The following is a 22,835-nucleotide window of genomic DNA, read 5'->3' on the forward strand; positions in this document are numbered from 1 at the left end:
GGCGCTCCCCATCCGGTGCGCGCCGCGCAATGCGGCTGCCCTCCGGTCCGCCGTCCCGCCGGCCGCTGTGCCGCCTGCAATGCGCTCTCCTCCCAGTCCGGTGTGCGACGTGCAACGCACCGTCCTCCGGTCAACGCTCGCCCTGAGCGGCGTGTGACCGCTGGGATCGGGGCGAAGCGGCCGGGCCGTACCGCTGCTGCGGGGGCCGCCTCAGTGAGGGACGTGCCGCACCCCCGACCAGCCACCGAGCCCCGGCGGTTGTCACAAGCGTGTGACGACAGGCCCTAACCGAGCCGCGGGCGCCGTGGGTGGCTCACGCCCCGGGACACCCGGCTGAGAAAGGCCAAGGCCGGAGCGACGCTCCAGCAGGACCGGCCAGGCGGGACGGCTGTGTCGGTTTATTTTGAAACCCGCGTCAGCCGCCACGGCCCTTTCCGACAGGGCCCGGCCCGGCCCGGCGATGGCGGCGCCCCGCGCTGCCATGGCAACCCCGCCGCGCCTCACTGCGCCTGCGCGCTCCCCGCCCTCCCGCTGACCGTTTATTAGGCCGCTGGTGTTTTTAAATCCCCTGCGCGCGCGCTGGCGGTTGGTTCCTCGGGGTGCGCTTTGATTGGTCGAGCGAGCCGTTTCCCCACCGCGCGTCGATTGGGTCGGAGCAGGCAGTAGGGGCGGGAGGGCGGCCCGTTGTGCCTTCTGATTGGCCGGCGGCCGTTGGCGGCGGGGAACGAGGCGTCGGGTGTGGGCTGAGGAAGGCGCCGCAGCGGAGCGGGACGGGTCCGGTCCTGCCGCGGACGCAGCGGCGGGAGGCGAGGCGGTTCCTGGTGCCTCCCTGCAGGGGGTGCGGCGGTAGTTAGGCCTTGGGGAGGGGGTGTCACTGGCCGCTCCCCTCCTCCCTCAGCGGACGCTGGCAGGTCCCCTCTGGCGCCTGGCTGAGGGAGGGGCTGCCGCGGGCAGGCCCCGCGCCTGGGCACTGTCCCGCACCTGGGCACTGTCCCGCACCGGCGCCCCGCAGCAGGGCGAAGAGGAGGGGACAAAGCTGCGGACGCCCCGCATGCACCCTGTTCTGCCCGGCCCGGATCTGAGGTACCCGCTCCGCGTCGGGGAAACCGCTCTGGGAGGTTTCGCCATACCCTTCCTCGCGAGGGGGGAAGGCGGTGCATCGCCCCCACCCCGTCGGGGCACACGCTGGGCCCGATGCCGCTCTGCGAGTGCGGCTCTGGTTATAAAGTGCTATGGGGGTGTGTTTTGATCCGTGCTTGCCAAAAACTAGTGAAAAAAGTGGGGCTTTAGAAAAGTTTACTCTTTTACAAGGCTAAATTAGGACTTATTTTGGTGGGCGTTTGGCTTATAATGGGAAACTATTAACTGTTGCTGGAAACGTGAGAGGTAGGCGAGTTGCTTAGAGGGCCGCCGTAAAAAAGTGAAAGTTCTTTCCTGGGAACTTGAGGAAATGCAAAGAAAGCACCTTGGCAAAGTTTGACGCTTCCAATACCTACAAAGGAAGTTAGTGTTTATTTGTGAAAAAGTGTTGAAATATTTGCCAAATGGTGTGGACTGTCAAATGTTTTGTATTTTACTTAATATACCTGGTTTAGGCAACTTTTAAAAAATGTAATCTTGCTTGTGTAAGTAAGTTTATGTGATTGCATACTAATTTCTTCAGGCCTCTTTGAAGTCTGATTGCAAATTTTGCACTATATTTGAGTTAAGCCAAGGCTTTATTTCAGAAGTCTTCAAAGCTGAAGTGGAGTGAATGCTGACTTTAAAAAGTGACTAAAACAGGGCTTTTGGAAGCTGATCGAATGTTAAGTTTGCTAAATCAAGATTTGCTGTGTGCCATGGGAGTTTCTAATGACTGATAACCTTTTCCTTTCCTACAATATATCCAGAGCAGCTTTTTCTTGAGCTTTATCTGCAAACTTGTATTTTGGCCTACACATCTTCCATGTTTACATGAAGGAACTGTCAGGTGGAAAATGAAAGTTTTGTGTTGACTTTGTAGTTCATATCCTTGACAACTTCATAGGACAAAGTTTCTGCTTCATTGGCCTGGACTTGAAACAAAAAAAGTACCAACAGCTTATGTATCCTATTTGCTGTTTTTCTTACAGCTTTACTCGTTTGTTCCTTCTTATAAATGCTGTTTGAAAGTACTAAGCTTAATCCATTTTCTTTTCCTATTTCTGTGATCTTCTTCCCAGATTTGTTCCCGAAAGGATGGTCCCTTTCAGTTTCCCTCTGTCAAAGTGTGCACTTTGGGATCCAGTCCCTATGGGTGATGTCATTGGCTCGCATATCACCTATTACAGGTATGAATAACCTTTTTTAAGTGGCTAAAGGTCAAAATAAATTAAGAATTATATGATTCCAAGCCTCATTTTATCTTCTGAGTCTAGTGTATGACAAGGCACAAAGGAAAAAACCAACTGGTGTGTTCATAACATGTATATAGGGATTTTCATTGGAAAGATTTGAGTTTCCCTTTCTGTGGTGTATCGCAGCCAAGTAGGTTGCGTAGTAGGCACCAAGGAGGTGCCTCAATCTGAAGTAACTTACAATTTCTTTCAGTTTCTTTCCCATATGGAAAGATGTAAAAGTAACTGTATACTTGGAGTTTTCTTTAACATGTTTTTCCTTGTCTCTAAATATTTACAGAGAAAAAAATATTTTTGACAAACTGGATACAGGTAATGTGCTTCAAGTAAAATTTAAAACTAAGCATTTTGCTTGCTTCAGGAATCTGGATTAAAATGCCGAAAGTTCTGATGGGGTTTTTTTGTTGTTTAGAATGAGTCTAGAGGCAAATCTGAAGCACTTGTGAATTTCTAGGGCAGGATGTTCCAGACCTGACTTGTAAAACAAATGGAGGGTAAAACTGATCCTTATTACTTAAATGGGTAATTTTTATATAGAGTTACAAAAATATTACTGTAGTTGTTAGAGCAAGTATATGAGCAAGTATATGCATATATGCGCATATAAGGGTAGACAGTCCTTACATACAGGTCAGAGAGGCCTCCACTTGTTCTTGCCACATAATGTTCTTTGAGTTAATATTAAAACCTCCAAGTTTTAACAAAGTTTAAAATTAATTACTTTTATTTTTATGGAGGCACTTCACTTAGTTAACCTTGAGCAGGCAGGATTTGAGCCATCATCACATATTCAAATAAACCAGTAGCTTTACTTTCAACTTTGACCTCTTTCCAAGTCAAAATCAAATCAGCTGTCTCAAACTAAAATAATGTTGATGTATTTACTGCCCTAGATTTCAAACTTACTACCTTTTTTTACTAAATAGTGATTTTTATAATTACCTAATCTTCTCCATACTTGCATTCCTGTGTCATTGAGCCCAGCCTGCTGCTGCTTTAAGCATCCACACTAAATATTGTGCTAAAATGAGAGAACACCACATCAAAATCAAGCTTTTTCACCTATCCTACTCTTTAAACTTAGGAGACTTTTTAGAGGTTCTGTGTTTTGGTCTTAGTGTTTCTAACTTTTTCCACCTTCTATTAAAATAATTCACTTGTGTTCATCTCTAGTTCTTGTGACAATGTTGCCCTTCAGATGAAAAAGCTTTTCTCTCTCCTTGTTACTTTTTCTCCATAGAAAAAAGCTCTTCTCTCTCCTAGCTATTTATTCTCCATAAGAAAAATTGTTTCCCCTCTGATGTTGGTTTGCTGGACTAGTCAAGCCAAAATACTCTTGTTAAGATGATCATACAGAGCATTCTGTGGAACTGCTCCAGTTAAAATATGGCTTTCTTGAATATGAATAGTTGGGGTGATGCACAGAACAGGAGCTAAAATTCCACTGACATTTTATACAATGTTGTTAATTCTAAGCTTTTTGTCGTTTAGGTCTTTGGGCTGTTTCTGTGTGTATTCTTTTTAAGGACAAAAAAATGTGGAAGCTATTGCAATGTAATAAATACCTTTTTAAAAAGCATTAAAGATAATTTGGGTCTTAAACTTGCTTATTGTCTCTTTTTAGAAACCCAAAGTTAGCTATGATGGAGAAAACCTTGCGACTTGCCTATCGCCATGCTAAGCAGAATGAAAAGAAATTATTTTCCTGTTTTTTGCTTGGGACTCTTGCAGTAGATGAAGGTAACTTAAACATCAGGTAGACAGACAATATTGGTTGGTTGAGTAAGCCGTTATCCAGGAGCCTGAGTTGTTGCAGTTGGACTCTGACTTTATTTATTTATTTATTTTAAAGATGGGGAAGGCATAACACTAACAATAGACCGCTTTGATCCTGGTCGGGAAGTTGCTGGTGGATCGGGCAAAATTCCAACTGCGTCTCTTCCTGGAGACTTTTTGATTCCATGTACAGTTCATGCCTGGGGACCTCCTTCAGATAATATCATAGTGCACAGTGCTGAAGATATCAGCTTGGCTTTCAAGGTAGGCAGCTCTTGGCAACTTTTGGGTCTCTTAAACAATAAACTGTCTTCTAGGCAGGAGACTGGACTATACACAGGGCTTGATTTCCAACCACCATCAATTTCAAACACAGCAAAGTTGTGACTGAAGCAAGACTATTCAGTTGGTTGTGTGAAATGAGCTGCTTGAGTGCCATTGAAAAGTATTTTGGAAACTATTAAAATCATTTAGCTTCTACAGGTGTTTAAGGATCTCAGTCTTTAATCTTGGACTAAAATCTTGCTGTCTGACCAGTTTTTCAGCTGGTCTGACTACCAAAACCAGCAAGACAACAGTGATCGCAGCAAACTTACTTAAACAAGAAAAAACAGCTTTTTCTTTCAAATCTATCATGAATGAGTTGCAATATTTGCACAATTGTTGATAAAGTATTGCTAGGCAAGTGACTTGCAAGAAAGCATGTAAAGTCTATGTTGGTTAGTAGTTATAGCTGAAATGTGCGCCTGTTGCTTCTCTACTCTGGTGTAGACATATAATCTAGTAAATACACCTTCCCTTCCTGTAAACATTTGCTTGTAGTTGTTGCGTGTATTTTATAATACAAATAATGCTTAGTTCACATCTAAACTTTCTTAGGACGATATATCCAGATGTTAAAATACAAATTTCTTGAACGCAAGTAAGAAAACTTTGATAGATCACCTTGAGCCTTCTAGTTGCCTGTTACTTTATTGATTTTTATACAAGTTAAGTAACCCCAGGTTTTCAAATACATCATAAAACAATGCTAAGATACGCATAGCTTAATTTCAAGTGTATTTTACGTTATTCATTGTATTCAGTATAGCCATGAGCTTTGGAGACCTGGGTTAACAAGTTTTTATACAGTGCCTACTGCAATAGTAGCTATGATTAATTATTTGAGTTCCTAGTGTAATACAACTTGAATCATGGTAGTCATATGAAGACAATTTAACGTATTTAACTTTTTTCTCTTTTCCCTACTTCTAGGGTCTGCAGCACAGCCTGTGCACTAAAGAATCACTGGATCTTTCTAAACTGCTCACTGTTAGAGCTCGCATTGTTTTCACAGAAAACCTGGATAATCTACATTTTAATTTTCACTGGGCTTCTATTACTGCAGCAAATATCTTGGAATACACCCCCGTGAAGTCTGTCCAAATTATTCCCACAGCCCTAGCAAGAAATTTGAACAGTCCTATGAATATTGCACAAGTTCAAGGAACTTATAAATGTGGGTAAGTAGAGGGTGATGTTAAAGCTATCAAAGCTGCCTGGCAGTTTGTTGCATTTCCTAAAGCAGGTAGGTAGGCGAGATCTTAACCCGTGCTTTGCTTTTTAGTAAAATAACTGGCATAAAAATAACATAACTTCTTGGACTTGGAAAAATTTAAAATGTTATAGACAAGAAACAGCAAATGGGGTAGGACAAAAATCTTAACTGGTTCAGTAGGAGTTCTTCTTGCTTTGACTTCAGCAGAAGGATCTTCCTACTGGGACAGGGGAACACGCCTCTAATTAACATAATAAATATAAACAGCATCCAGCTTTTTAAACAATATCAGTGCTTGCCCTAGAATGAAAATCAGATGAATGTGAACCAAAGCTTTTTCTATTAATCATGCTTATAAGATGATATTGGGGAATTGTCATTCCAACTGATAACTAAGTTAGCAGGGTGGACTAAGGAGAGATCAGGGACATAATTTGAAGCAACTGAATGTCATTTTATTTTGAGAGAGACCTTGTGAATGCCTCTCTGAAAGTTACTCTTCAAATTTAACATGACTTGCACTTCTGGACTTGTTGTGAATACCATAATACTAAGCAAATTTTGTCCTTGATAATTCTTTGATACACAGGGAATTGATGAAAAGCTGAGGAGTTGCTATAAGTGTGGCTGAAGAATGGTTTAGACTTTTTTTTTTCCCCTCCAAACTTTTTTTCTTACAGTGTTTTCTAAACTTGTATTTGTCTCTTCAGGATTTTTTCTGAAAGATTGCCTTCCAAAATACTAAAAAAACTCCAACTTCTGCTTTCTTTCAGCTACCTTACTATGGACCAGACACGAAAATTGCTTTTGCTGCTCGAGTCTGATCCGAAGGCTTATGCTCTACCATTAGTTGGAGTGTAAGTGTTTGGCTCTGTTTGTACAGATTAATACACATGTTGATTTGAGATGTATTTGAGGAATTACATAGTGGAAACTTGTAACAGAACTCTCTCTAATTGGATATTTCTTCTTGCTTCTAGTTGGCTGAGTGGAGTTACTCATATCTGTAGTCCTCAAGTCTGGGCCTGTTGCTTGCGATATTTATTCAGTTCTTCAATTCAGGAAAGGCAAGTCACTTTTATGTATAAAACATAGAAGCTATTGGCTGCCTAAAAATGTGTTCCACAGAAATGCATGGCAACATGGGCTCTGTTCAAAGATATTTGATGGAATTCTGTGATTTATATGTTATATAGGAGGTAAGGCTGTCTGTTTTAATTGTTCTTTCCAGTTTTGACTTCTGCCTCACAAATTTTCTATGGCTAAAGTGTTAGAAATCTGGGCTGATATCTCAAAGACAGAAGAGGGTAAACATTAATATCATTAAGGTCGCTGCATTTTAGTTTAAGTAAGAAGCAGCAAACAGTAGTTGAAACAGTGGTGGGGTTTTGGTTTTGTTTTTGAACTTTTCTTATGGGTGTTTTCTTTGACCAACATATTGAAGCATATTGATCTGCAGCTAATACTGTCTTGTTATGACTTCCTGTTAAATATTCTGGGTTTATAGTTTTTGTATTCTGACTTTTTTTTCATTGTGATGTTAGTAGATAATAATTCCTCATTCTCTACATCTTTTCACTTGTAACATTTGCCAAGTTCTATTTGTATGGAAGCTGGGAGGGAGTTCAGGTGTTTATAGTTCAAAACTGCTCTTCAGGTAAATGAGCTGGATTTAAATAGGCTGTATGCATAAGAATTTCTTCTGCTTGACCACACTTGCTTTTATATTATGAAATAAAACCACATTTGATGAACAGATGTGTCTGTAATTACAGAATAGACTTTTTTCCCCTTAACAATTTAAATATGCCCAAATACAGATAAGAGCTCAATTAGATTATTAGATAGGCAAGTTAGATGCTTGACTCTCATTAACTTTCACTGATTCCATCTTGGAAGTGGATTAGGCAGATTTGATGAACCATGCAAACAGAATTAACCTCTGCAGACTAACCGCTTAATCTGTGCATCATACATTTTTAACTCTTAAGTTGTAAGTATAATTTTAAAGTTGTGTGTGAATGTGTTTTTCAAGCATCTTGTTCCTACTGCTTTCTCTGTCACATATATTAAAGAAAAAAAACACACACACCCCCCCCCGAAACAAGCGTATTACAAGTGCTATAAAAAGAAAAATTGTTTTGAAAGTAGTACTACCTTTTCCTGGAAACACACATTATTTTCATTATCCTTGATCTTTTGTGTTAAATGTTGACTGTTGTTACTCACTGTTCTCGACCTGTAGAAAAAACTTCAATATAATTTTTCTTCAAAAAATCTGTTTGCTAATGGGCATTTTTGGAATGTTTAGGGATAACTGAAACACTAAGTGTCTTTATAATACATCTTCAATTGAATTATTATTTAAAAAAAAAAAATCACAATATCATTTTTACAGATGTTTTCTTCTATCCTATGATTGAAGTCTTCCAGGAATTCATTTAAAGTACTAAGTGATCCTAAAGGTTTGAACTAGAAAGTGGACGAATTATTCCCAGTTCTCTGCTTTGATTCTTGCATATGGCATCAGTCATAAGTCCATCTGCTCTATCTCTAGTTCAGTACCACTCAAAATGCAGTGGTTCACCAGTTTGCTAAACTGTGTGATAGTTTGTTCAGTATATTGAGAAACTAAAGGCCTTCTTCCTGTTTCTTAATTTTTTAAGATGTGGTTTTTTTCTATTTTAGGGTTTTTTCGGAATCTGGGAGTTTTCTTATTGTGCTTTATTCATTGACACACAAGGAACCAGAGTTTTATGAGTGCGTTCCATGCAGTGGACAGACTGAACTAGGGTTTCAGATCTTAACTTGCAATGAAACAGTACACCTCTTCAAAGTAAGTGGCTTGGTTTCCTGCTGCATCATGGTACTTTAAAATTTGACTTTTAATGTAAGTACTTAAAGGAGAAGTCACTATAATGTGACCCAAATGGAACTGCAGTGTTTGAAAATGATGTAGCTCTATAAAGCTACATTTTTACAGTGATTACTGTCAGTTCAGTTTGTCTCTCAAATCGAGAGATGACCTCCAAAGTCAGCAACTCCTCACTGTTCTAATAGCATTAAGAATCTGTCTTTTAAAATGGAGTGTGCTGTGTTGGACTTGGTTAGTGCTCCTTCTTCCTAATGACCTTTGAGCAGAGATTCAGATTTTCTGTGGCATTTGTTAATCTGGTATGCTGTGTGCATGCTGGGCACATCTAACAACTGCTACGGGTGATGCACATCGGTGCTTTCTGGAGAGCAAAGCTAGGTACTTGCGCTTCACTTGAAGTTGAATGCAAAAAGGAATTTAGTGCTTGCTAATCTGCAGATCTCTTGCTGCGCTACAGTAACAAAGCAGGAAAAATTTTATCTTTGTGCAAAGTAACTCTTTGAAAGAATTTGTTACAATGTTTGGGGGATAACTAATAAGGTTTGAGGAAATTCTAGGAAACGCAGTTCCTTACGTGTTTTCCTGGGCTTGTACAGAACCTGAAGTTGAATTGTTAATCTGCTCGATAAATGTTCCTGTGCTCTGGCAGAGAAGCAGCTAGTGTCATGTGTGTCCTATGCTGTTTACTCTGTTCTCTTTCCAGTTAAATTTCCCTGTTCAGGGCTGCCTTCCACCTTTAGCCTAGGTACAGCTTTCTGAAGATGACAAGCCTCTTAAGAGGCTCACTTCTGTTGTCTCCAGGACTTGCCCAGCTGTGGTGTGTGAAACAGCATAAGGAACAGTTGCTGTTTCCTATAGTGGTGAAGGCTGGTGGAAGAGTATCTAAGCAGTTACAGCAAGGAAGCATCTGCTCATGGCTATAATTAGGCCAACTACTTTAGAGTAGCAGGGGGAACAGTGTTAAACAGGAAGAGAAGTTGCCTGCCTCCTTGTAGTGGTGAAAGAATTGAGAATTGAAAGTAGAGGACAAGCAGCAAATAGTCAGATATAAACATCCTTAAAACTATTTCTTTGTGAGTAGTGATTAAAAGTTGAAAGTTCCATGCTTCACAAATACAGAAAATTTCATTCCAGAATGTTGAACCTTCAGACAAGAGCCCTATCCAGTTTGAGTTGAGTGCAGAAAACCAAAATGCAGAAACTGAGTTCTTCAGCAGAGTTTGCAAGACACTTCCTGTCAGAAGGTAAATCTTTCAGATGTCATTTATACACAAAAATTAAATACTTATTGGATGAGGTTTTTGACCTCTGCTGTGCCAAGTGTCAGTTTAGCTGTGCATACAGTGATCTTCTCGCATTAAAATCTGTGTATGTGCTTTTGTTTATTCCTAGAGCTAATACTCTTCAAGTAAGACGGTCAAGCTGACCATATTCCAAGAGAAACTACTCGTAGTTCTACTCTTGATACTGGTGGTTGTAATTTATACAGTGGATATTTCTAAAAAGGCTTCCTTACTGATGGAACTTAGTTCACTGTATTAAGCTTTCTGTGTGATCTGTCCTTTGAAGCAAATCTCTAATTGAAATCTACTTAAGTTGGTAAAAATTCCTTTTTCGTTCTGATTTTTCAGAGCTGCAAGACCTGGATAGGTTGAAACTTAGGGATTTCTAAGAACCTGACTTATCCATCAAATTTTTATCTGTGACTATAAGATGACCTTTATTTTCTTTTGAGCAATGTTACAATCTTTACTGTAGCACTCCCTATCTTTCTAATATAAATCAGTGCTTTACTGTTAGAATGTCACTTAAAAGGTGTGTATGTCTGAGGGTGTGGGGAGGGAGGGTTAGTATCTTTTTGCCCAAAAGCAGCATTTGTATTTTTACTGTTTGATCTTGGAACTGTTTGCTGTGTGGACTCCCTAGCTAACCAGGGAGGAGGCTTATAGCAACTGCTTCTTGAAAAAATGATGCTGATATTGCACTGTAGATGGCACAGTGAAAAACGCGAAGATTCATGTCACTGCTGCCAAATCTGACAAGCAAACATTTTTAGTTTGATTTATGTTGGTTTTAGTCCTCCCCAAGGCTGTTCACCCAGCAAGTTGTCAGCAAGTGATCATGACTCTGGTGTAGAAGATGAGGATTTATCCCCCAGACCAATTCCAAGTCCTCATCCAGTGAGTCAACAGGTAATTGTTCTAGGCATCTCAGATGTGACACTTACAGCAGCAGAACTCATTGCAAGGGGACTGGAGAGTATAAAGCTTCTGTCTCAAAGTGGTAGCAGGGGAAAACAGAACTGAAGAAATGGACCAAGAGTTCCTGCTCTAGTTAACCTGCCTTTTTTCCAGGATTATAGGCACTTTCATTCCTGTATAAGCTAGGATTTGGGAACAGAGATAGTGGGTTCTACTTTGGGAATCTTGCTACCATTAAATGGAAGAGCTATGGTGTCTGAGGCAAAGATAGAGGCAGCAAACTTTCTTGTATATTTCTGGGTAAATGAAATAAAGATCTGATGGTCTGTCCTTTTTTTCTGAAGCAGATACAAATATAATGAAATAGCATACAGCATAGGTCTAGAAGGATGTGACAGCTGTGGATTATAAAATATGTCCTGTTGCACCTATCTACTGGGTCTAAGAATAGTAAGAGGGAACACGTAGTCCACTTCTTGAAGGGGAAAGATCCATACTCTGAAACGCACTCCAGGATGGCAGGATGACATGACACTTGTATATATGGCTATTATGCCCTGTGAAAGCAATTTTGTCTTTTAAGAATGATCCTAGAGATCTTGCTGCTTTTTCTGTACCTGGATTCTCCAGTCTTTAGAAAGTGTTCAATGTGTAGTTGGTTTGGAGCTGGTAATGGTCATATACTGATTTTAAATGAAAACATTTTCTTTTAAATTCTGCATGTGAAGAGCTGAAAGACAATATTTTAAAATTATCTTAAACTTGCTTGTGTAATTGTCCCTTCAGGTTACCAGGATCTTTCCTTCAGTTCCTGAACTGTCGCTTGTTTTGGATGGGAGTTTCATAGAATCAGGACAATCGTCTAAGCCTATGGGGACTTCAAATACTAAAAGTCTACCCTCAGCACTACATCAGCCTATTAAAAAGAAATGGTGCTTGGGATCTACATGTTACCCCACCCAGTACTCTGAAGACAAGAAAAACTTTTCTGCTAATACGGGAGATCCCTCTTTGAGGCAATTACCAAACCATTTAGACCAGAAAATTCTGACTTCAAGGCCTTCCAGAGGAAAGCAAGCCCTACTAGAGCAACAGTTGCACTGTAAGAAAGCTTGCCCTCAATCAAGAAAAAGCTCTGGATCTTCTTCTCCTTCAACCCCTTGTAGTGGACCTTCCCCAGATACATCTGTGCATCACCCCAGAAAACCATCAGAAAGACTTGTATTAAATCCCGATGGAGTCGCACAGCAGGGAGAGCATCCAATTAGAAGAACATCAATATCCAGTTCCAAGCAGCTTCCTGCTGTTACGCAGCCAGTCCTCCACACCTCTGCTTTTTCACCACTGAGCTGCAGAAGACCGCCAGAACTGCAGGTGCCAGTTCAAGTGCCACCTTGCTGTCCAGCCGGCGCATGCAACTGTCACTTTCCTGCTTCCATCCAATATAATCCGATAAACTCATGGCAAGGAATTGGTAAAATGAGCCCCAAACATGGAGTGGAAATCCAATTGGAGATGGCTCAACAGAATCCATGTGCAATGCTCCATCAAAATATCATTTGTCCAAATGTTTGCTGCAATCCAGGAGGTACCATAAGCAGCCCTATAAGCATGGGATACCATGGGAAAATGGGGAACTGTTCTCTCGACAATAGCTTATCACCTGGAATAAGACTGCCTTCAAGTGCCAGCCCCTCTAGTCCGCAGTTTTGTGCAGCCCACTCACCGTGCCTGCACATGCCCGCTTCTAAAGTGGGATCAGATAATGGAATGATGGGATTATCTCCAGATGCGTACCGGGTTCTCACAGAACAAGATAGACAACTCAAATTACTTCAAGCTCAGGTTTGTGGAAATGGCAGCTTTCTCCTCTGCTCTCTTAGTGATTGTGCTTTGATAGTTCGCCTGCCAAAGGAATTAAATTAACTGTTGTCTATCCTTGTTGGAACAAGAGAGCCTGTCATATCAGGTCCAGTTTGGGAGTGCAGGAGGGTCCTGATTAGCTCTGCTAATTGGTGTCCCTTAAAACAAATGAAAGCTATTTGAATCCTGATTAGATTTTGCATTTATTTTTATCATATTTCCATAACATGAAGGTTTCCCTTTTAGCAGACTGTTTTATAATGCAAACAGATATGCCTTCTATATAAATGCTTTCCTATACATATGCTTGTCTACGTAAAAAACAAAATAAAATAAAAATTCTGCATGGGCTATAGATTTTGGAATTATTGTTAGTGTACAGGTGAAGCACAGAACGTTCTCATGTATTGTTTTGCCCACCTTCAAGCCTGCAGTTTCCTGAGCTATTGAGGCTGTTGCTTAGAAAACTTCAGTTGTCTGCAGCAGACTGGCAGAATTAATCAGGTGTTTGTTGCTGGGCTGAAAAAATGGGCTTTGCTGGTCTCCCTAAGTTCTGTTTCAATACCAGGTTACGTTTCTTCAAAATATCGACCTCTTGAGTTATGCTGCTGGCCCTGTATTTTGCAGGGTGTGATTTGGGGCTGAAGAGCCAGAGTTTAAATTTTGTGGCTGGTGATGAATGATAGGAATAGGAAAGTTGGTACAATTGCTCACAATACATATTTTTCCTGCTTAAACCAGAAAATTGCAACTGCAATATGCTTTAAATATAGTTGCTGTCTGTAAAGTCAAGCTCTCAGAACATGGGTTGTGCATGAGGGAGGGAAACCCCTCCTTACTATGTGAATGCAGCCTTCACTGTTATGATATTTCTCCATGGAGCTGTGAACTAATCAGTTGAACAGGGTGGATGCAAATACTAGAGTGAAGATTGCCTGGACAACCTTAATTGTATCATTTAAGTGTTTAGTTTTGTAATTAGTACAAAGTTCACTTAGCATGGTGTAGGGACAGTTGGCATATAAATGCTTGGCTGGTAAGTCGGTAATAGGCTTTGTATGTGAATAAAAGGGACAGAGTAATTCCAACAAGCGCAGTACAAATAGGCTTTACTCAAGTTGTCTTGGTATAGTTCTGCCAGTGTGCTTAAAACCTCTTCTTGGCTAGCTCTGCCGATGTCAAAATTGATGTTCTGATTTATGCTGCCTGCACTGCTGAGAACTGGAAGGTTATCAGACTTCTGTGGCAATGCAGCCTGGATTTGAATCCAGACCTTAGAGGAGCCCAATTTAGTAATTCACTTTTGCCTATTATACTTTATATTTTATTGTACAAATTATAACTTTCTGATAACCGTTACAGATCCAACGCTTATTGGAAGCACAGGCTCGTCAGGCTTGTTCCTCTGAACCAGCTGCAGCTAGCTGTGCTCTGCAGCCCGAGAAGCAAGGGGACCTTGTTTCTATGGAAACACAGTCCTCACCGGGTTCTCACATGAGGAAAAGTGTGAGCATTGCTGTCAGCACAGGTAACACTTTATTCTTTAAAAATAGACTGGCATCACTTTTTCTGGATGTTTCTGGGATTTGTTTGGGCATGGAGGGAATGTTTTGCAGAAATGCTGAACGTACGCAAACACGTACCTAGATACAAAGACCAGCTAAGTTCTCTAGGTGTTACTTGCAAGTTTAGGCTGGAGCTACTTTTGTCTTTGGCCTGCAATGGCAGTGAGTGCCATCACTGGAAGAATTATTTTTCCAATAGCTTTAGCAGGGTCTTCTATTTTAAACTGTGCCTTATTGAAAGGAAAAAAAATCCACATCTTTTTTGAATTAATACACTGTTTTTAAAAGTAATAGCTTCTATCCCATCTGGTGTTCTATTAAATATATTACTGATGGTTTTTGTAAGTCATGCATTTACATGCATGGAGAAGAGACTGTATTTGCTTTAATTTTAGCAAGTTATGCAGCTGTGTCTGTAAAGTTACATATTAATGTATTGGTTCCTGTTAAATCCATGGAAAGATTGTGGTTAGTCTGGAGGAAATGTTCAAACTGGCTCAAGGTCAATGCATTAAAATGCTTTAATACAACCATTTATTTTCATCAAGTGTGCTTTGGAAGAAACTAGGACTTGAATGATGTTTTGGCATCTCTTAGCTGTTCTAAACCCTAAATCACTTTTAAAATGGTGAAAAAAAAACGGAATGTGAGGAAATGATTATTCTAGCTTTACAAAGCCAAAGGGTCTCAGAAGATAGTAATGACTTCCCTTAAATGGGTACATCTCTAATTCTCTTCTAGGTGCTAGCTTATTTTGGAATACGGCCTCAGAAAAACAAGACGACTCCATGCCACAAGGAAAAAAAGAGGATGAAGAGATTTGTAAGGAAGACATAAGCATTTCAATTAATGCTGAACAAGATGCAAGTAATACAAGTATTGCTTCTTCCTTAAAGGTGGTTGACATGCCCAGCTTTGTCGACAGTATACATCTTGTAGAAGAAGGAACTAATCAGAACACTTTTCAGTAAGTAACCGGAAATATCTTGTGTTCACATAAGCTGAACTGCCTTTCATAAGTTACTACTTCCATAATTATTTTTTTCAGGAATTATAGTCACCTGACTTCAGTTGTTGTGTTCTTTCCCTTCTTTGTTTTTTAATTATGCTTTGAATTGTACAGCTCACCAAAACACAGTTGCCTTTAGAGTCTGCATTTATCAGTCATGCATGTTTGGCTAGCCTACCTATCAGCAGCAGCTGATGGCCAAAGCCTTTAACTTGGAAAAGCATGTACAGTGCTGGCAGCATTCCCTTCCTTACCTTAAATCCTGTGGGGGAAAGGGGACGCTGCTGTAGTCAGTTGTTTTCCTACAGTTCCCTGTCAGCATTCAGAACCCTCTTAATTCTGAGAGGCTTAGGATGAGGCATTTATGATTATATGACTGTTCCCTGAATTTCTCTGTTTTACACCTAATTACTTTGTGTGTAGTGAATGCAGGTACCAACTTCACTGCTGTTAATTATTTTTAAGCTCAGATTCTTTATAGTGCAATGACTAATCTCAGACTAATTTGGGAAGTGATTTTAAAAATATTTTTAGTGATCTATATGGGTGTTATTTTTACACAGTGCTCAACAATTTAGCACTTTTTATGATCTAATATTCCCTAAGTATAAGAAGCCAAAGGAGGGGGAATATCCTTCCAGTTAAATTAGGTTTCTAAAATAATCATATTGTGAAAGATGATGATAATTAAGCTATAACTTAAATATTCATAGTCCTTGATTAAAGTACTATCTGCAAACATATACTGCTACCATAAATGTTACTGATTCAAATCAGTCTTTTGAACATTGTATTTTCGAGAGAAGCCATCTTAAGGTTCCCTTCAACTTGGATTCATAAACCTGTAAAATATAGCTGTATAAGTATCTTATAGTAAGAATGTAGAGCATCACCCAGATTTCTTTGAGGGGGAGGCGAACATTTTGGGGAATGATGAATAATTGCTAGTGTAACAGTAACTGATAACCTACATTGACTATCTAGTATGTCACGTGGTTTAAATCTTATCGCTTTCAACACAGGCAATTGATCAGTTGACTTCTGAAATTCCCTTATCTTACACTTGTCTCCTGAGGAGGAACAGGAAGGGGGAGGAGGGTCGCTTAAGGATCTCCTCAGGGTGATAGTACTATTGATATGTCTGGTCTCAGAAGGTTTATGCGATGCACACAGCGGCTAGCTGAAGGGGATGCAGAGCATTGCATTGTAACTCATTCTAGAATATTTACCCCTTTTTATCTGGAAACTTCAGGATAGATTATGGTTCCTCTTTCACATCTGCTATTGAGAAATATTTCAACTAGGTGTTTGTTCTCAGTTCATGATACTCAGTGTGCCGTGTGCATTGTACAAGTACAAGTGTGTACTTGTAACAGTGTCTTTGAGAAGACTTTAAAGTGCTTTTAAACTAGGAATCTCATTATCAGTTACCTTGGTAAAAACAGCTTTTTGAATAAGTCATGTTTCAGAACATACAGAAGATACATCACTCCTAAAGGCTTTTAAGTGTCCATAAAAATGCTGAAAACATAAGACAAACTCCAAATTGTTAATAACTTTAATTTAATCTGCTTTAAGGTTAAATCATAGAGTGTCATTGAGTTTTGACTAGTCCAGAGAAGCCATTGCCATTTTCAAATCATCTGCTGAAAACCTAGTCACGCTGTTGTAGTTTCACACTGCGGGGTGTATTTCCTCAGTCCTCAAATTACTTTTGAAAGAAAATGACTGCAGAAAGGAGCAAAGCCTCCAGCAGAAGACAAACCAAGAAATGTTAGGATCTGTTTCCAGCACTCGATTTTTCTCCTCTTCTGGTGTTCATGAAAAGATAAGGTACCCACAGTGATACTTGTGCTTTCTGTTTCAAGGAAATACCTAACTATTTCTGTGTTCCCTTTCAGAAATGGAAACGTTTCCCAAGCACTTGTTCGCAGTTCATCCTTGGAAGAAAGTATTAGCGTGTCTTTACAGAAAGAACCAACAGAGGGAGCCAGCAACCATGTGGTGGTAACAAGTGAGCAAAACTCAGAGCCACCTGCCTCGTTGCTGCCTCGGCATCCATCAGAGGATCAGAAGCTTTACCAAGACTTACTGGTAAGTCGTTTAAATCTTATATTCTGCACTGAATGCAAGAGTCAAAACAGCACACTGCTGAATTTTTGGTGTGGTATTGGCATGAATGAAAATTGCATGTGGCTTTCAAATTCGCATGTTGTGCTCTACAGAAAAGTTCCAAGTTTGTGGTGCTTCATTTTTTTTAAGGTTTAAGCAGTTATTCTGTACTTCATTCTTCCATGCATATGTGGAGTACTGTCTTCTGCTTAATAAATAATAATTCTTTAGTTAAAAGATAAAGTCAGTTGATAACTTCCCCAATTAGTGCCCTTTAAAATGGCATGGCATTTTACCTTCAAGTCCCTTAAAGGGCAGATACTTTTATCGTGAAGAGTATCAGTATGTGATGTGTTTTATTTCCGAACAGACTCTTAGAGAAAGTTTGAAATGTAAGATATTCCAGTGTTTGACTACACTGATGAGTTTACGTGATTGCATCTGAACCGAATCTGAATTTGGCTTGTTTGTCAGAATAAGCTGTTAACCCATCTAGTTGTATTTTAAGTTGCATAAGAATAAACCAGGATTTTGGTTTTTTGACAACTCCTGCATGTCATGATGTTCTTGTTCATGTGGTCTCTCCTCTACTCCCTTTTTCTGTAGGGCCAAGTAAACCACCTCTTAAAGTCCTCGGAAGAGCAAGATCACTTGCCTGTTAAAGCAGGATTTGCTAATGATGATGGTCCCAAGTATCAGAATATTGATGATACAACAGAAATGGCTTCAGAGACTGACATGGGAGTGGTGGATAAAGAGAGCGTGATCAGTGCTACACTCAAACAACTGAAGAGTCTTGGAGTGACAATTGACTCACCTGGCAAAATGAAGAAAAATACACACAAAGTGGAGAATGCCAGGTAAAATACTGGTTGTTTTAAGTAGTAATTTGTAGATCCAACCAAAAATTAAGATTGGCTGAATAAGCAAAGAGAAGGGACTGTGTTCCCTGCCACTAGGAATTTGTTTGGCAACTTGATCCACATTTCCTGCAAAGATGAAACACTGGCTTATGCTATGGGTATTTCGGATAGGTTTAAGAGCTCTGCTAGCAAAACTCAGATTATTTAAATATAACACAAGTAGCTCTAGCTGTTAGAGCATCTGGTGATTCTTAAAATATTGTGCATGCAGTAGCACAAAATTCCCTAGAATAATAACGAAGCTGCTTGGGTAATTTCCATCCTTTGGGCTATGTAAAAGCATTCCAGAAAAACACTGGGCTTGGGAGGCTGAATGTTAAGCAGCTATATGTTTTGTCACTGCTTCTTAACCCTTGTCTTGCACTTCACCAGTATAAGTGAAATTGTTATTATGGCTTTGATATACAATCAAAACTGGTTCTGTCTTAATCACTTGTTATTGTGAGTGCTTTGACTTGAAACAGTGAGGCTGCAGTGGCTGGGGAGGGAAACGGCCTCGCTGAAACAGAAGAAGGAGCAGAAGTAATTTCTGAAGAAGGTGTTTGAAGCACAGGAATTTACTTATGTAGCTGCTTAGGCATAGGCTGACTGCCTGGTACAGCTTTGCTTTCATCCTTACTGTCTTCTTGATACTAGTATATAACTGTTAAGTAAACAAAAAAGTCTAACCATCTCCTAACTAATCTTCTCTTCAGCTATGTGTCAAAAGCCGTTTCCAGTCATACAGTTTCTAAGCTCTTTTCTCTCATTTTCACTTGAATTTCATCAGGTGTTTTTCTGGAATTTCTGGGCTACCGTCCTAGCTGGAGAGTCTGTCAGTGTTCTTTTAATGTCAATAATAAGCTAATAAGTGAACCCATAAGACAAAACTGGAATTCTTGGGGTTTTTTCTTCAGACTTGGGGAGCGGGGTGGGATTCTTCCTTCTGCCACTTTCATGACTGATAAACAATTCTGAGAAATGGTCTATAGCTCAATAGAGAAGGAAACAACAGTGCAACTCCATAGCATAGTTAGTGGTTGTTCATCTGAGCCAGGAGTTTACTCTCCCTAAGCAATCTTCAGAATCTGTGCTCAGTGAAATAGGAAGACTCTTAACTCTCAACAAGAGGAGTTTGGGTTTATGAACTAGTATGTGACGCAGGTACTAAATGCACTGGTTTATAACCGCTACCAGTGTACTAGAGCTTGTCCTTTCAGTCTTTAAACTAAACACCTAATGTATACAAGAAATTGGTGTACCAAGCAACAGAACGAATGAACGTTTCCCTTACTGAAGGATGCCTTCAAAAACTAGAACCTTGTAGGCCTCTGGAAACAGATACTATGTCAGAGTTCCTGTAAAAATCCTGGAATTGGCATGCGTTGGGAAAGAGGAGATGTTCTTGGTCTCTGTCATTGGCCTTGTATTTTCTATCTAGATATAAATTTTGGGTTGGATGGCAGCATCTAGAGTGTTATGGCCAGAGCCATATAGTGTCACATTCACTGGTGAGGACAGACCAAGAGCTCAAACCTGCTTTAAAAACAAAACCAGCTCTGAAACCTGCTAGAGGCAGGCTCTTCATATGACAGTCGTGGTTAGTATTGAATCAGAAGGTAATTATCATCAATTCTCTAACACAGTATTTGGATACTGTTGGTGTGAGTAGCTGGAGAGCTGCTTTTTAGTATGTGCAGAATGTATGATCTCGGCACCGAGCAGCCTGATTGAGCTGTGGTGTTCAGAAGGAAGGAGAAATCAGTACAGCAAGCAAAATGAAATTATCAGATTATATTGTAAAATGCATACTTTTCCTGTAACGCTAAACTAACTTTTTGATGCTTTATTTCAGCATCTTAGCGTGCATAAATCCTGAAGCAGTGGTTCCTGGACTAAATTATATGTCATTTGCCAACGTCAGCATGTGCGGCTTAACTCCTAATGTTGTTGATCTGAGCATGGAAGCAAACGCTATAGCACTCAAGTATCTCAGTGAAAATCAGTTATCTCGACTTTCTTTCAGTCGCTCAGGCCAAAATCCCCCTGCAGATTTCTCTTTCCAAGACCTGTTGCATACAAATATGGACAAGAGCATGGTGGGTCTTAGCTTAATTTCACCAAACAATATGTCTTTTGCAACCAAGAAGTACATGAAGCGATACGGGCTGATACAGGGCAATGACAGTAGTGAAGATGAAGAGGAACTGCAGGTTCCAGATAGCAGTTCTGGCACTGTCAAAAGCGAAAGCATGCTGGACAAAAACTGTACCCCTGTGTTGGATGGCTTCAACCACTGGACTGAATTATCCAAAAGAGTTGATGGAAGGCTTCCCATTCATCTAAAAAGTCACAGCAGAGAGTTGACTACTAATGCTTCTCCACCAGAATTAAACAGCCCTGTATTAAGAAATATTACAAATGAAATTTTTCCTCCTAGAGCAGATCAAGCAGATGAAAACTCGGTTCAGATTTTAAAGGATTTAAAATCAAAAACCAAATTGTTTCCTGGGAGAGTTGAATTCACTGAACAACCTGGCAGGAAAGATGAAGGAGATCTTCAGGTCTTCGCTGGAAATCTGCATGCTCCAGCCCTTGAAACATTAAACCAGTCGAACAGCATGAATTCTGTTGGCACCATTCTTGATGTGAAACAACTCAGGCAGTTGCCAAAGTTGTTCTGAACATCCCCTGAGATGGCTGGCAACCACTGCTTCAAATCTGAGAGGGACTCCTCTGTAAAAGACTACAGGAAACCAAGGATTAAGCTATCTTTGAAGAGGTCACTCTGTTCTAGCAACGTAAAACTTGCAGAACTGAGTTTTCAGCCCAGGTCGGGAACAGTCACCTCTAAATGCCTGGTTGAGTCAGTGCTGAGCAGCACTGAAGTATGTGTGCACTTTCATTTAAAGTTAGGCGTGATTTTAAAGCATCTAAAAGGCGAATCAACTTGAGCCCAAGATGTACCCTTAATATACTTTCAACAACAATGCTTATTTAAATGTTCTTCTATTGACTTTTTTTAAAACACTGACTTCTACATGTTTGTGCCAACTGTGAGCCATTAATATTGTGTGTGGCAGAGCAGGGATAACAGAGCTAAAGCACTAATGTCTAGAAATTTACTGAAATGGCTGGATTACTGTGTGGGCGGGGGGGTGTCTGGTGGAAAGGGAAGTATAACTGTGGCTTTACTTCGCATAAAATTATTTTGAATTCAGCCAAAATGGCGCAAATAACTCTCTGTATCATGAAATCTTGGAAGGAAGTTGGAAAAACTAGCACTTTTAAAACTTTTGTGATTTTTATTTTTTTTCCTGGATGAATGTTTTCTATTTATTTAAGAAGTACGTATTGCTCATAAAGGTCAAAGATCAATTAAAAAAAAAGCCTCAGTTGTCTGATGTAGCCTTTATTTAACATTTACCACTTCCCAGTCATCATTTAGAATGGCTGACTGGAAGTGTGAGGATGTCACTTGCTACTGAACTCTTCAAGAATGCCAATATTGGGTGGTGGGGTAAGCAAAAATAATTTATTTTACTGTGTTCTGTATTAACCTACAACTATTCTGTCATCAAGCACTACAGTCTATTAATGAAACAGCCCTTTTCATCACCCTGTGATGATAATATTCCACAAGTTGAGGAATTCAGTTATTTATTGTTTAACAATTCCATTTCTGTTAAGACTTTGACTTTTGTTCAATTTTTAGGCGTAGTAGATATTTTTGTGGTTACTAGCCCCTTGTCTTACGTTACACAGTAACCCACCGCTGCCCGGTGCTGGCGGTGACAGCTCTGCCTTCCTCTGGCGAGTACGTCTGAGGACATGGCTCAGTGAGCACGGCTGTGGTGTAACGCACCTCTGTCCTGACCTCTTGGTCTTGGAAATGAGACAGCGCGCTGGAAGCAGCAATTCATTCCCATTCCCACCATTCCTGACAGGAGGACAGTGTGGAATGATGGCTGAGCCATCTGTTTTCTCACTGGCTGTAGCTCGTCAACATGCTTTAACAGGAGTTTGAACGAACTTTGTAATGATGGCATTGTCTCAACAGAAGTTCAGCCTATGGTGCTGACCTTGTCTTTCCTGCTCCAAGAGTGTTAAACTAGAGATTAAAACACCCCGCACTGAAGTTGTTCCCTTTCCCTTTCAAATCCAAGGGACTGCACTGTTAGTTCATGGTATGTTTGAGTGGGCACTAATTGCTAATTAATTTATTACAATGACATGAGAGTCTTTTCCAGCATCTATCATGCTTGTGGGCCTTTGTGGATTAAGAATCCGGGGTGAGATAAGCTGTTTGCTGTTTCAGAGGAAGGCAGCAGCTCCCTTCAAGCCATGTCAGAATTTCTCTCCTCTCACACAGCCTCTTCCATCAGCAAGAATATTTGCTTCCTTTCAGGAAAGGTGCTCCTTTGCTGTGCTGAAAAATAAAACCTTTCTCAGTCCCTGAATCTCCCCTGGATCAGGCACAAGCTTATTATTATCCATCAGCACACTTTCTGCTGAATCAGTCAGAAAATAGTTAATGTTTTTGAACATTCCAGTGAGATGAATGAGGCAATTCGTACCTCTGAGCTATTGTTGTAGGGTTTTGTTCTGTGTTTCCTATTG

At 40.3% G+C, this 22,835-nt stretch overlaps 1 protein-coding gene across 1 annotated transcript; it reads left to right on the plus strand.

The window, feature by feature from the left end:
* Nucleotides 1-13: 13 nt before the first annotated feature.
* On the plus strand, nt 14-21,576 carry STIL (STIL centriolar assembly protein). Its single transcript, XM_072867019.1, has 16 exons — nt 14-1,083; nt 2,202-2,309; nt 4,000-4,115; nt 4,228-4,415; nt 5,406-5,653; nt 6,462-6,545; nt 6,669-6,755; nt 8,377-8,524; nt 9,698-9,807; nt 10,641-10,755; nt 11,551-12,609; nt 13,990-14,155; nt 14,934-15,159; nt 17,103-17,295; nt 17,920-18,173; nt 20,071-21,576. Exons 1-16 carry the CDS (start codon nt 1,052-1,054, stop codon nt 20,897-20,899), a joined length of 3,963 nt encoding a protein of 1,320 aa, XP_072723120.1. The 5' UTR covers nt 14-1,051; the 3' UTR covers nt 20,900-21,576.
* Nucleotides 21,577-22,835: the final 1,259 nt, after the last annotated feature.

This window comes from Ciconia boyciana, chromosome 7 (assembly GCF_034638445.1).
Source record: "Ciconia boyciana chromosome 7, ASM3463844v1, whole genome shotgun sequence".
Lineage (NCBI taxonomy): Eukaryota > Metazoa > Chordata > Aves > Ciconiiformes > Ciconiidae > Ciconia > Ciconia boyciana.

Coding starts and splice junctions, on each gene's coding strand:
- STIL (XM_072867019.1), top strand. CDS start 1,052: ATGCACCCTGTTCTGCCCGGCCCGGATCTGAG. Junction 9,808..10,640: donor AAGACACTTCCTGTCAGAAG/GTAAATCTTTCA, acceptor TGTTGGTTTTAG/TCCTCCCCAAGGCTGTTCAC. Junction 14,156..14,933: donor GAGCATTGCTGTCAGCACAG/GTAACACTTTAT, acceptor ATTCTCTTCTAG/GTGCTAGCTTATTTTGGAAT.